Consider the following 14,789-nt stretch of genomic DNA (forward strand, 5'->3'; position numbering starts at 1 on the left):
ATTATTTCTCATAATGTAAAAATTTAGGCAGCCGTGAAATTTTTTAGACAAGAAAAAGTTTCTTTTGTCAAAAAAATAAGTTCGAGCTGATGTAGAGGAAATTGAACATAAGGATGTCAAGAATGGTAATCAGGGGGTCCCTAACACTGGAAACCATGGAATCTGATCATGTATCAGACAAGTCATCTCTGAGAAAAAGTTCGAACCATTGTGTAGCTTCTAAGCTGAAGCAATTGACATATTGTTGCACAAATGGCGCTTTTCACAGACGCAGAGAGAGCGAGATTAGCAAAATCCACAAATCATCATCTTATTATCCATGAAGAATCACAACCCCCAACAATCACAAGATCAAACAGGTTCATAGGAAAGATCCCAAAGAACCATGGAGAAAAAGAATGCAATGAACTCCAAGAGGAAAAAAAATAAGAAATAATATGAACAACCGGTCAATCCCAAGGCCGCCGATTTAGAAGACACCGAGTGCTGAAGCACACGAGACGATGAAGATGGCAGCGACAGCCACCAGAGACGAAGCAGAGTTCATGGAGCTCCCACTAGCTGATGGCCCAGGAGATGCAGCTGCGGGCTTGGTGGTGGCTCCTGCTGCAGCATCATGTGATTCATATTCAGCAAAAATAATACATGTACATTTATAATCGATCTTTGATTTATAATCAGGCTCAAATAAGGTTGCAAGTGGTTTAGATCTGGTTTAGAGATTTTGTCAATTTCTAGTGAACCAGATCTAATTAACAGTCCTAGAATCAAATATTGTTCGTCTAAACCTTAATTGGACCCAGGCCTGTATCTGACATGGACATCCATAATCAGATCCAGATGCACTTGCTGAGGCCCAGTGAAGGTCCAAATGTCTAATCCCCATCTTGGGTACTGAAGATCAGAACCCCTAATCAGATCCTTTGATTTGGTTTAAACTTTACCTGGTGTGCTTGCTGGTGGTGTGCCTGCTGGTGAGGCGGCTGGGGCAGAGCCTGTGGCTGGTGGTGCCGTAGCTGGAGCAGGGGAGCCGGTGGGTGCTCCTGCAAGAGCTGGAAACCAGGAGCAAAAAATGCCAACATTTAATTTTGAATTTTTTTAATATAAATGAAGAAAGTATCTCAAATTGAAGTGCAATATAATGCAAAATGAGTTACTATATTAGTGCAATTTGATATAGTTAAGGTACTGTATTTTCATCATATAAAATTAAAATGGCACTTACCGCTGCAGAGGGTAGGAGATGGAGTCTTCACATTGCAAGCGCTAGGAAGGGCCAGGGCCTGGGTCTGGTTCACCGAGATACCGAGGGTGCTTCCGGCGTTGGACCCAAGGACCAGGCAGAGACACTGAGGCTGGGACTGGACTACAGCAGAGAGCTGTGTGCAGCACATTGGTACAGGCGTGGAAGAGTTCCCGGTGATGTAGGGCAGGCAGGGCACGAGGCCGGTGAGTGCCGGGGCGCAGTTTGCTTGAGCATATGTTTGCACATACAGTGTGCAAGCGACGACCAACACCAACCCCAACTTGGCAGCCATTTGAGAAAGGACGGTAACAAGAACCGGACGCCGGAAAACTGGTGCTGGTTTTCCGGTGGCCTGAAGACGTGGGGGGCTGTGAACTTGGTGATGATGTTGATGAGGAGGAGGATTTATAGATTAAAGAGGGAGAGAGTAAGCAGAGGAAGTCAGAAAGGAGACAAAAACAGTTGGGTTTTATGGGTGAACAACCATTCCTACTATGTCATCTTTCTCGGAAAGCAGCCTCTCAGTTGGTTGCTCATTAAAATAATGGTCTGAACTTTCGCGTCCAATTTCTTTTGTGGGCGCTTGACTATTGTCTCTAGCCATGATTTAGTGTTTTATAAATATAACATGCCAAATTACTACTTTGCATTCTTTTGTTCAAATGATCCACATGGCCAGCGATAACTTAAAGAGTTCGTTACTGAAAAAAAATTTCCTAGCGAGAACCCAGACCTCAATAATCTAAAAGGCAACGTTGGCACAACTTGCCCTGTTTCAATCCATTATTGGAATACACCCACTCCAGGATTCTTGGCTTAAGGACAAACAGAGATGCTGGTTCTCCCTTATTGTACACAGGAATTCACCAATATTGGGGCACTTTGATTTTCTTTTTCAGTTTTGAGATCATGGCAGAGGAAATTGCAAGTTAAAGAAGTCATTATTTTTCTTCTGCTGCTTAGATGGCCACATAATCATGTGGCTGAAGTTGGTTCTGTCTACAAATAATATGCAGTTAGATTATAATATGCAGTTGGATTAGTCAGTCTGACATACTGTATTTTCCAGGATCTGGTTGGGAAGAGATTAGCTGTTCAGTTTTGTTGTATGTAGCTGATTTGGATAATTGAAAATTGGAACAGGAACAGCTTTGTTTCGACGTATATGATGGAATATAGATGTCAGTTTTTAGCTTGCAAATGACAAGCTTTAATGTTCAAAACATATTGCTTAAAGCTTTTAAGCAGCCGTGATTAGTCTAGTTTATAATAAATCTGGCTTTTAGAAGAGATTCTTTGGTTTAGGTTTTGAGTTTCTAATAAATAAGCTTGCTGCAGTCTGACCTCATTTATCTGTCACATGAGCTTGAGCCAACATTCAAAATTGAAACTTTAATTAGCAAAAAACCATAGCATACATCCCAATGTTGGCTATCAAACATATCAAATTTGTTGTTAATTTCCAAATCATTTTCCAAATTGTAAAGAAGAAGTAAATAAAGAATGAGCTAATTTGAACCCTGATTTCACATAGCATGTCTCAATGGCTAAAGATAATGAGCTGTAGCATCCGACCATGCCATCCAATTCCATGTGACTTCTATTAATATCAATAAGCAATTTAATGAAGCTTACGCAATCTCTGCAACTCAGTATTTTATTAATACAAGAAGGACCCATTGGCGGCACTGGAACTTTGAATATTTAGTTATGTATTGTTGTTATTACTTTATAAAGTCTCATGTGTTCGGTGGCTTGCCAGTACAAAATTTCAAACCTCTGTCCCACCCTTCTGTATAATGAAACTGGGGGGCTAACTAACCTAGGTTCCTTGCAAATCTGTGCTGCCAAGAACTTTTTCTGATACCAAAAAAGACCCTAACAACCCCCAAAAAGACCAACGAATTATTTCAGGTAACGTGCCGCAGAGTTTTGAAAATTTAAAAGTTAGCTACTAATTTTTAAAAAAAAATGTTCGGCCCTGTCAAATTTTTAACAAAAATAGGGCTTTGCTCCAATAAAAGTTTTCAAAATTTTTATTTATTAGCTCGACTGATCGGGACGAAGATGCAGAGTAAAGTGTCAAAGATGTTACCATCACATGGAAGCCATTGGTTGCATCTATCACATGGAGTTAGATGCATTATTATGATTCCTTGTAAAGAATAGGGCTTTTTATTTTACTTTGTCCTTTTCCATGTGCATAGGCATAGGCATGGAAGATTTAAATGGGCGTTGTTACCTTGAAGCAAACTGCGACCCTTTGAGTGATGGTTTCGTGAACAACCAAACTTCCCCAACCCCAACCAAACTTCCCGCTGGTGTCATAATTGAGCGGAGATTTCTTACTGTGGAAATGACAAGTTTAACGTTATTGCCAAACTGTTAAACTACCACGGTCAAAACCTAACCTCAAGAAAGCATCAAGGGACTAAAGCGAAACTAAAAATTTTTCATGAGGGGGCCAAATTATAAGTTCAGCATTCGGCTACTTCTTCACTTTTCTCACTAAAAATTTTTCATGAAGGGACCGAATTATAAGTTCAGCATTCGGCTACCTCTTCATTTTTCTCAGGAGTTGCTGCCATGCACTGATGGGGATGAAAGCGGTGGCAGTGGATGAGATACATGAGGATGAGGTTGAGGTTAGTGTGGTCCTTACCATTCTATCAAACGTTCCATTAAACTTAAAAATTATGTGGCCTCCCACATCAATAGTTGGTCGATGATTCTAGTGCTTGTCAACAAAAAATTTCTGACCTTTTTCGATGAATGTGCTAGTGATATCAATCAAACGGTGGTAGAACCAAAGGGGGCCTGCGAAGGCTATGCCCCCAACCCCCCCCCCTCAATTTTTTTTTTTAAAAAATTATATGTAAATTTTAGAAAAATTTACTTGTTTTATATAAAAATTTTGAAAAATGATATTTTCGACCATTTAGAAACTTTATTTTGGCTTCTTGTCATCAAATGTGCTAGTGATATCAATCAAGTACGAGTGAAGCCAAGGGGGGGCCGTAGGGGCACTATCCCCACTCCTCTCAATTTAAAAAAAAAAATTATATGTAAATTTTACTTGTTTTATATAAAAATTTTGAAAGATAATATTTTCAACCCTTGTCAAAATTTAAAAGTTTTAATTTGGTCTCTCTTCATCAAATGTGTTAGTGATATCAATCAAGCAAGGGCGGAACTAAGAGAGACCCACAGAGGCCTGTAGGGGCCCCGCCCCCACCCCGCTAATTTAAAATATATATATATATATATATAAATTTTATTTGTTTTATATAAAATTTTTAAAAACTTAATTTAGCCTCTCCTCATCAAATATGTTAGTGATATCAATCAATCTGGGGCGGAGCCCTGCGCATTGTCAGTCTATAAAAAGAGCCACATCTGATTCTAATGGCTTCCGGTTCAGGAGGAAGAAGCTGGAAGGGTCACGTCCTGGGGCAAAGTCAACCTAGCTCTCTCCTTTCCGGCCGGCCTGGCTTTACTGAGCCTACCTTCTTACTTCATCCACGAGCAATTCAATAGTTCCACCCTTTTGTTTACAGAAGACCATAAACGTCACCATTCTGTCCCTCTGCAATGATCGCCACTGCATACGCTCTGATATTGAATGTGGTTCTCTGTAACGGTAAAACTGCACTCTTAGGTCACCCGTGCATTGTAGGCTTCAACCCTTTTTGTTTTAAGAAAGAATACGTCGCTTCTGCGTTGAAATTGTGCTTCTTTGCATTGTCATGTTAAAAAAATATAAAAGATACAGCCGTATAGGATGTATGCTTGCTGGTTGTCTATGCAACCTGTACGTTTTGTTACTGCTAGCTTTTTTAACTGATTTGTTATATAATTCTTTTATTTTATATAGAACAAATATTACATGAAACGCCCTTTAAAAGTGCATCTCTATGTTGCATTATAAGTTTAACATTAATGAACGGGAAACTTAGGAGTTGCTGCCATGCACAGATAGAAGCGGTGGCTGTGCCTGACATACATGAGATCTGTTAGTTATTGTAAGTCCTTACCATTCATCACATCAAACTGTTTCATCGGACCAGCCCGGCCTCATAAGAGTAGGGCTCGGGTTGGTCTGACGTTCGAAACCCGAGTTCGGGCCTAGGCCTAATACCTAATATAAGGTCAAGTAGAGCCTGATCAGAATTAAAAAAGATATATTTTTTTAAATATAAAATAATTTTTTTGAATGTAAAATAATCTTTTTAATAATATATATTATTAAATTTAAAAAAAAAATAAAAAAAATTAATTGGCCAACCCGAGCTGAGTACCGAGTAACTATCAAGTACCGGAGCCTCTTGCCCAAACTTATTAAAAATTATGCAATTGTTGTTGGTTGATGAGTTGAGTGTCTCAAAACCCGAGTTTGGGCCCAGGCTCAATACCTAATATAAGGTCAAGTAGTGCTTGGTAAAAAAAAAATTATTTTTTAAGTATAAAATAGTTTTTTTGAATATAAAATACTCTTTTTAATAATATATATTATTAAATTAAAAAAACTAAAAAAATTAGTTAGCCAACCTGCACATCAATTGTTGTTGGTTGATGACTTTGAGTGTCTCGTCAACAAAAATTTTCTGACATTTTCTCATGAATTGGTTGATGACTTGAGTGTACGCCTTCTGGTTGTCTTTGCAAATTTTATATAGAACAAATATTACATGCAATGAAACGCCATTTAAGAGCACATCACTATGTGGCATTATAATCTCTATGTCGCATTATAAGTTTAGCATTAATGAATGGGAAACTTAGGAGCTGCTGCCATGCTTGGATGGAAGGGGTGGCAGTGCATGACATAAATGAGGTAGGTTAGTGTGGGTCTTTACCATTTCATCAAAGCGGTGAAAGTGCATGACATACATGAGGTAGGTTAGTGTGTGTCTTTACCATTTCATCAAACGTCTCATACATGAGGTAGGTTAGTGTGTGTTTTTACCATTTCATCAAACGTCTCATACATGAGGTAGGTTAGTGCGTGTCTTTACCATTTCATCAAACGTCTCATCAGGCCCTGGACCCCATAAGAGTCGGTCCAGATATAGGGTTCAGTAGAGCTTGGCCAGATCAAAATAAAAAAAAAAATTAATTGTTTTAATGTAAAATATTTTTTAATAATAAAATATATATTATTATTAAATTAAAAGATTAAAAAAATAATTAGCCAACTCGAGCTCAATCGGGCGAGTAACCGTCGGGTACCGGAGCCCATTGCCAAGACTTATTAAAAAAATTTATGTGGGCTCCCACATCAATTGTTGGTTGATGACTGGAGTGCCCCGTCAACAAAAATCTTCTGACCTTTTCTATGAATGTGCTAGTGATATCAACCAAGCAGGACAGAGTCAAAGGGGCCTTTTCCCCACAACCCCCACCAAAAAAATTTATTTTTAAAAAAATATATGTAAATTTTAGAAAATTTTATTGTTTTATATAAAAATTTTAAAAAATGATATTTCAACTCATGTTAAAATTTAGAAACTTTAATTTGTGTCCCCCTTATAAAAAATTTGAAAGATATTTGTACGTAAAAAAAGACCAGCAATCGTGAGTGATATCAATCATGCTGATTCAAGTTGAGAGGATATCAGCATCTGTTGCGAGAGTTTAGAGGATGGAACGAGAGAGTGGTAGGACCCTTGAGACCCTGCCCATTTGTTGCTCTATAAAAAAAAGCCACATCTCCCATGTTATCACTTGTAAGTCGAGCTGGACTCTCTCTCATATATTCATGGCTTCATGCATTGTAGGAGTCTTGACCCCACCTCAATTTTTATTTTTAATTTACATGTAAAGTTTAAAAAAATTTATTTATTCTATATAAAAATTTTGAAAAATGATATTTTGTCCCATATCAACATTTAGAAACTTTAATTCAGCCTTGTTCATAAAAAAATTTTCGGTTTCACCCCTGTTGCAGAGACTACCCTTTATGTAAAGAGTTATCACCGACTCTTTAGAAAAACCCATAGAGCTCAGAGAGGGAGAGAGGGAGAGAGAGAAAGAATCCAACTCTATTTACAATAAACTGGGAGATGTGGCTTTTTTTTATAGAGCGATAGATGGGATCCGATTGAAATTAAACATGAGAAATTGAGTTTGAACTTATGTACATTTAACTAACTTGGTCAAACTAGATTCTGGATCTGTATCTGAATTAAATCTCTTTATAAAATGCATGAATTCTGAAATCCAAACAAATTTAGTTCCAGACCCAAGAATGAATAGGTTCTAAACAAGTGAAATCCGCATCCAATTCCATTTACAACACCCAAGATATCTACTTTAAAGCGCATAGAATCCAGATCCAACTATAATTCACAAGTATTAACAATAAAATTTCTTAATAAACTAAACCCATGTTGGAAGTCTTTGGAAGCCATTAAATATCTATTTTCATGAACAACTAGAGCCATTTCAAAATCCACTTACAAGGTATACATATATTTTTAAAACAAGTCAGATCCAAACCAAGATTGGGTATCGAATTTGAAACTCTTTGAACATAATTCAAGATCAAGAATTCATAAAACAATATTCAAGATTATAAGTAATTATTTCTCTTTGTAAAACAGATTTTATAATTCTTCTTTGAATCAAACGCACAACAAGTTTCAAAGGTACCACCAAATGACAAATTTCTGAAATTAAAACTCCTCAATTTAATCAACCTTGGTCCAAACTACTTAGACTCAAAGTCTAGTAGGTTCAAGGTGGTGTATTCTAAGCCTGTTTTTGTTTCTTTACAAAGAATCATATTTCAAATAAAACAGAATATGTACCAGTGGATATTCAGATCATCACTGGTATGATTAGTTGAAAACATAAATGAATTTTAACTTATATGAACCAAAACTTTTTGACTTTTTTCATTACATAATTGGATCCGCAACCATAGTTACAAAATATAAGGTATAAAGAAATGTTTTTTAACTTTTGACTTTTTTCATTACATTTTTAACTCTATAAGGTTTGTGTGGGCAGCTGAGGCCAGTTTCAAGTGTTTGATGAATATGCTTTTTGGATTTCATGAATCTGCTTTTTTTTTTTTAATAGATTTATGAGATGGTAATAATGTGTCATGCCAAACAACACAAGAAACAAAATTTAGTTCGATTACAAAATAAACTTTGGCGATGAATTCACAGCTGATGATTTAACTGGACGAGGAAATGCCTTCAAACTATAGGTAACGAAGTCGAACCCATGTTCAGATGGCATCCGAGAACCAACCAAACACAGATAACGATCATACCACACTACCCACTCGAATCTGAGCATTTTCTGGGAACGCATCAACGCGGCTTTTGTTTCAATCTGTATAGCCATTCAAATCTGTTAGATGCTAGAAGATATTAATGAATGACTAAAAATTAAAAAAAAAAATGTTAAAAAACTGTTTCTACTGGATTGACATTAATATGTGGTTGATATTGTTAACAATCCTCCATGGTATTTTCAAATGTGAATTTTTAGTTTTTAGATTTTACTAGATATATGATACTTCCCAAAGTAGGGTATTTCACTGGGAGAGAAGAACAATTTTCTTGGCCAAAACCTTAAGAAAACATGTAGGATTATAATTTTCTCGGTAGTTGCCATTTTCATGACTAAGTGCTTCAGTTCTACCTCCCTTCATGCAGTTGCATCTGGTCCACAGGCTTCTGCACAGTAGGCCAAGTGGTAGCTGTCAGGTGGGTGCGCGGCCATGGTTTGACTCTCATGGGCACTACCAAAACTTAGAAGAGAAATGGAGCGACTGAGGGCCTCGCAGACGTTGTGCTCCTGGTCCCAAAAAGGTTCTACGTCTATATTCCCTGTTCAAAAGTTTGACAGAATGACATGTTCATTCTTCTTTGCGTGCTTGAGGAAGGTACCTGGTAAGGTTTCGGAAAATGCCTTCGCGAAATGCCTTTGCGGTAGATAGCCCCTCAAAGCTGTGTATTTTCGGTGCCTTCTCCTAAACCCCACACCTCTCTTTCTGGGATTTCTTATTTCAATCTTTGTCACTTGTGTGTTCTGGCGTTCGCTTGATGTCTTGGCTTAGAGAACTGGTCGAGAAAGCAGAGGCTCGGGTTTGCATGAATGGGCAGGTGGAACCTGCTTTCAAGCTTAAGTCGGGGCTGCACCAGGGTTGTCAACTTTCTCCTCTCCTTTTCAACATTGTCGTTGCAGTCATCTATGACCTCGTCCGACAAGAGAGTGATCATCAGGTGCTTACACCTGTTACCTTCCATGGGTTCTCGAGCAACCTTCTTCAATATGCTGATGATGTGCTTTTTTGGGGGGGAATCTTCTCTTCTACAATTGATTGCAAAGTAACTTATTATTTGTAAAGTGTTTTCTGCTCTGACAGATATCTAGGTCAATGAAGCTAAGAGCAAGCTCATGGTGGTCAACGGAGATGTCCAAATCCCGGCTATTGTTGCCTCAACAATCAATTGCACTTAAAAGTAGTTATCAACAACTAACTAACATATATCTTGTTGCTGATGACCAAAACTGGCTCGATCTTCTAATCTGCACTCCAACTATCTAAGCCATTTGAGCTTGCTAGATCCAACCAAAATTCTGGAATACGCCTAGAGTCGTGGAAAGCCCAGCCCTACATTTCTGTTTGCCAGGAATACAAGATGCAAGCAGCCTGATTTTTCTCATATGTTGCAACTGAAATGCGTTTAAAGAAACAAAAATTGATGGATTCGCTACCAACATACAACAATATATCTGCAACACTCGTTGCCTCCAAATGTCAGTACATTTGATTACAAAATGCTTATGCCAAAAGACAATGTACACTGCTCATAAAATTGAAAATAAATTTATGAACCATCTAGTGACAATCAGAATAGTACCGTTCTTATATTCTCAAGTCTACAATCAGTTTTAATGAACCCCACAACTGGAAGACGATCTGTACTAAACTTCAGTTTCATCTTCTCAGAAGCAGAATCTGGCCCGGAAGGATAACAGTGCCCAGAGAAAACACAGCCCGCAGGGGCTGTGGCAGGTATTAGGTTGCTTGGAAATTGAATAATTTGATCATATGAGACAATAATCATAACAACTAATGTACATCATGCTCAGGTTGGCCCTGCCAAGAGGGAAAAATTAAATCCAATGGCAGCAACAGCTTACAGTACTTTTCACTGCTCCCTGCTCAACCATGTGCACGTGACTGGACAAACTCTTCCAGCTTTTCCCATACCTCAAGTGCTGCAGCCCTATCATGATGCCGCTTGTTCTTGCTTATCTGAAAGATTGTACACCATAAGGAACAATTCATAATTTCCCAGTTTTTTAATTGGTTTATAATGCATCAATGAGGTGAAATAAAATATAAAAGCTTATGGAATATCCAAAATGGTCAGGTGGATGTGCTTACAGAAATAATTTTCACATTCCACTGCTTCACCAATTTCGCCGACTCCACACTGTCATCCTCAAAACGCATGTAGAAGCCAATTACTGCAGAATGTCAAAATATACCTTTATAAGCGTTCAATCCACAAATGTCCAAATTACGGGCAAAACTGGATCTTATTCAATGTACTAAACTCCCAGAATCACCAAACCCAAATCATGGATTTATCGAAAGAAGTGTAAGACCTATCATCTTTACCACTTCTTCAAGGTATTTGAGAAGATTGACCATTAGACATTATGATGGTAAAAATAGATGACCTAAGAGACTAAATTCCCTTGTGAACATTAAACCTCAATTAATTCGCATGGGTAAAAGTTGGCATATATTGTGTGTATCTCCTCATATGTATCTGTGCTTATGCATATTTCATGCAGTCATAAGTGTGTGCTGATGCAATATTGATGGATTGCCACTAACTCATTCATCTCTATTCTAAATATTTATCCTGTGAATTTTTCACAGGAAATCAAGGTCCTAAGCAAAAGACTGATCTAAAGTAGCAGAATTAATGGTGAGACGGACATTACACTTTCATGCACATCCGTGTCAACAGCCATTACACTAACTAAAGCATAAATCCTAATCGCACCATGAAAGAATATTGATGTGCTTTTAAATGAATATTCAATTATTTTAAATTCAAAAGCACAAAAAATAGTACATGCCAACATTACATTTACAAGAATTATAGGAAGCAGCATTAATTTTAAAAATTTCTAGAATACACATGTATGAGAAGGGACCAGCATTGCAGAAAAATGAGAAACCACTCAACCACAACAGGCAAGGATGCCACCGAGGGAATGACTGGATTTAACTACGGCCATGAGATGATACATGAATGGCCATGAAGCAACAGATAATAGGTTTTTAAAAACTAGTTAAAAAACCTGTTTTAACGAAACATCATTCTTGAGGCAAACGCAACCATAGTCTTTCACGGGAAAACATCGGAAAATTTAAGATACAAAATAATTATAAAAATCACAGAAATATATAAAAGTTTTCTAAAACTTCTCTTGCAAAAATAAAAATAACCAAGCACAAAAGCCCTTTGGGAATATGAAAATAAACAAAAAAATGAAATGACATGCTCAAAAATATCATAAAAGAATTTTAAGATGCCTGAGGATAACATTGGAATATTTTCATTTCATGGACGCTATTTTGAAAAATATAAGCATCTTTATAAGATATTGCCCGCTGCCCTTCCGATTGTGATATGTCAGAATATTTTTGAAATATCAAAGATAATAGCAAGTATGCTTTTAGTCAATGATATAGTGGAAGAACAAAAATAACATTTCAACATCTTAAATTGTGGTTTAACCTTCAAATGATACAATAGTATTTTGATGAGTTTATCACATTAAGACAACGCCTTGTGCTTGAATTGATAGCAATACTACTTTTATCACATTAAAAGGAAGCCTCTATGCTTGAAATGATACACTAACCAGAAAAGAACAAAATAATAATTGCATGCCAAACCAAAGGCCGTTCGATCATTTAGATTAGGTTTCTAGAAGGGCAAATGCTCAGAAATCGATTTGAGTTACTCAAGATTTTTTTTTTTTTTTTAAGAAAAGCATGTTTCAAAGAACTGTGACGATAGGAACATCAAGTAACATCGGTCAGCTGTTACCATGCAAGCTTCACCTGATATCCTGGTCCTACGGTCACCCTTCAGGTCATGTAAAGGTTAGCCTCATCTAGCAGAGGCAAACAAACACATGGTGAGGAAGTCCCTCCACCACCGTACAGATTTTTTAGGCTTTGAAAAAGAGTGAAGAAAGTCAGAGGTGGAGCGTGAAAAAAGTCAGAGGGGGGAAATATCCGACTTTCTTCTGAAATGTCCTGACTGCCGTACACCTAGGAAGCACTATCTTGCAATTGGACAAGGCGTCACAGCCTCAACTTCAAATTTTTTAGAGCAAAAAAGATCTCTAAGTTGAAAAACCAGCAATTCAGAACATAGAAACACTATCATGACGACCTCTAGATAAGAAGATAAGAATTCCTGTAGTGTGCCTAAAGCATTAAGGCTCACCGCAACAGCTCAGAACTAGAACAAACTTCAAAACGAAACTCACAAGAAATCAAAACTTTGCACAAAAAATGGTTTTCTTTAGAAAATCAATCCACAATAATGATGCTTACATAGAAAACTATACCAACTGTGATTTTTATGTGTGAGGAAAGGGTAACAAAAATAAGTTCAGAATTCCTAAATTTAAAAATATGTGGACCGTCGCCAATCCTTTAACCCAAGCTTTCTATCAAAACTACAATTTTTCTGCTTCCCTTTTCTTCAGCCAAACTAAATTCCCTGCAACTATAGCACGCAGAGTATCACAAAAATCCAAAACCAGAATAGGATAGAATCGAAGAAGAATATATTTTTTGAATGGGTGGAATTTAGCAATCAAAACAAAGGTGACTAAGAAAAGTAGGACAAAATGCTAACTGGTTTTGGTCTGCATACTCTTATTGAAGATCTCTACGTGGTCTTTGAACGGCCAGTCCTTGAATTGCCACTCCTTGCCGAGCACGAACACCGCCACAACCCGGTCCCAATCCTCCGTCTTCATCCCCGACGGCTTGTCCCGCACCTCATACGCAGCAACCGCCCTGTCCCGGCTGAGCTTCTTCTGTACTGTGACGCAATCGGGCTTCGGCATTTTCGATTCCCTCATCTGTTTCACCTTCACGTCGGTCGGAACGAACACCCCGTCTTCCAAGAACTCCTTCACGTTGTAGATAGTGATCAGCGTCTGGAACGCGCTCGGAACGAGGATAATAGGCACACCTTCCCCTGCCTTCCCGCCGAAAAGCTTTGCCTTCCCGAGCTCCTTCCCCCTCCCGTAATGCGAGCCGTCGTGATCCTCACCGTTCTCCTTTCCACCGTCCCGCCGCGACCTCTCTTCGTCCTTCCTCGCCGTCGATGAAGCGAGAATACTGTAGAAGTCCCTCGTTCTGCACTCCAGCAGCGCGTCCCGATCTTTGAGCGGCCTCTCCAAAACCCTAATCGCGCTAGTGTACCCGATTGCCCCCTCCGAAACCCTAATCCTCGCGATAGGCGGCTCTAAAGAAGCCGGCTCATCATCTGGGGGAGCAGCTGTCGCGGACGGGAGCGCGGTGGAGGCAGAGACGTCGTCAGCCGCCGCCGCTGTGGCTGGAGACGAGGGACGGACTATCAGCGTTTCGACGGCATCGGTGGAGGAGATTTTGCCGTGCAGGTAGTCGAGAAGGGGCTTCCGGTCGGTGAAGGTGACGGGCTGGATGCGGCGGGAGCGAGCGAGCTGGATGTAGTCAGTATGCTTGACATGGGCGTTCTGTACATAGAAGATGAGGGACTCGAGGGTGTAGAGGCCGCCCTGCTTCGACCGATAGGCCGTCTCGGAGTTACAGGGGAAGGCGTAGGCATTGCCGAACCGGAACTCGTCGCCAACTCGGACGATCTGGTCGAGGTCGCCCCGAGTCGTGAAGTCCCGAAGCGCAGAGAGAGGATCCATCGCCGGCCGGCGTTCGCGCAGTAGAGAGAAGAGAGAGAGAGAGAGAGAGAGTAAGCAGAAGTAACAACGACGACGACGACGAGGGTTTTCAGAAAGAAGAAGGATTTTCTTACCGGATCCCTTGATTTTACACTATTTCTTATATACTCCTCTTTGTTACGTTGAACTTGGTGTTCGCACTCACTCCTGATTTTGCTGCATTCCTTGCAACTTTCTTTTAAATGTTTATTTGGGTGTATACTTAGGCCTTCCATTAGAAATTAGATTCGAGTTAAGTTGAAGAAAAATCTGTATCATATCCAAATCTGAAAACTAAAACAATATTTTTAAATCAACATTCAAATTTGATTTTGACTTTTAAACCGATTCTAAATTGCATTACATCTAATTTGAATCTCAATTCGAACCTAGTTGATATTTACTTAAATCTGAATCCACACCCAAATCTAATCGAATATCATTTGTCATATCCAAATTCAATCTGATTTTTGAACTCGACTCGTTTTTAAACTCACAAATCATGAGCTCGTAAATCATTCATCATTTTAGCTCGACTCGAAGAAAGTCGTAAATC

At 38.7% G+C, this 14,789-nt stretch overlaps 2 protein-coding genes across 3 annotated transcripts; both read right to left on the minus strand.

The window, feature by feature from the left end:
* Positions 1-285: 285 nt before the first annotated feature.
* On the minus strand, positions 286-1,638 carry LOC116266157 (non-specific lipid transfer protein GPI-anchored 19-like). 2 transcript variants are annotated; one of them, XM_031647271.2, is made up of 3 exons: positions 1,226-1,638; positions 945-1,052; positions 286-603 (listed from the first exon to the last, which is right to left on the minus strand). In XM_031647271.2, exons 1-3 carry the CDS (start codon positions 1,536-1,538, stop codon positions 470-472), a joined length of 555 nt encoding a protein of 184 aa, XP_031503131.1. In that variant the 5' UTR covers positions 1,539-1,638; the 3' UTR covers positions 286-469. The 2 variants fall into 2 exon arrangements, with proteins under 2 accessions (XP_031503131.1, XP_031503127.1); XM_031647267.2 differs by having other exon boundaries at positions 286-606.
* An 8,349-nt stretch (positions 1,639-9,987) lies between these two features.
* Positions 9,988-14,288, minus strand: LOC116253322 (protein CDC73 homolog). Its single transcript, XM_031628129.2, has 3 exons — positions 13,186-14,288; positions 10,659-10,741; positions 9,988-10,526 (listed from the first exon to the last, which is right to left on the minus strand). The coding sequence occupies exons 1-3, from the start codon at positions 14,213-14,215 to the stop codon at positions 10,434-10,436; spliced, it is 1,206 nt and encodes a 401-aa protein (XP_031483989.1). The 5' UTR covers positions 14,216-14,288; the 3' UTR covers positions 9,988-10,433.
* Positions 14,289-14,789: the final 501 nt, after the last annotated feature.

The sequence above is a fragment of the Nymphaea colorata genome, chromosome 1, assembly GCF_008831285.2.
Source record: "Nymphaea colorata isolate Beijing-Zhang1983 chromosome 1, ASM883128v2, whole genome shotgun sequence".
Classification (NCBI taxonomy): domain Eukaryota; kingdom Viridiplantae; phylum Streptophyta; class Magnoliopsida; order Nymphaeales; family Nymphaeaceae; genus Nymphaea; species Nymphaea colorata.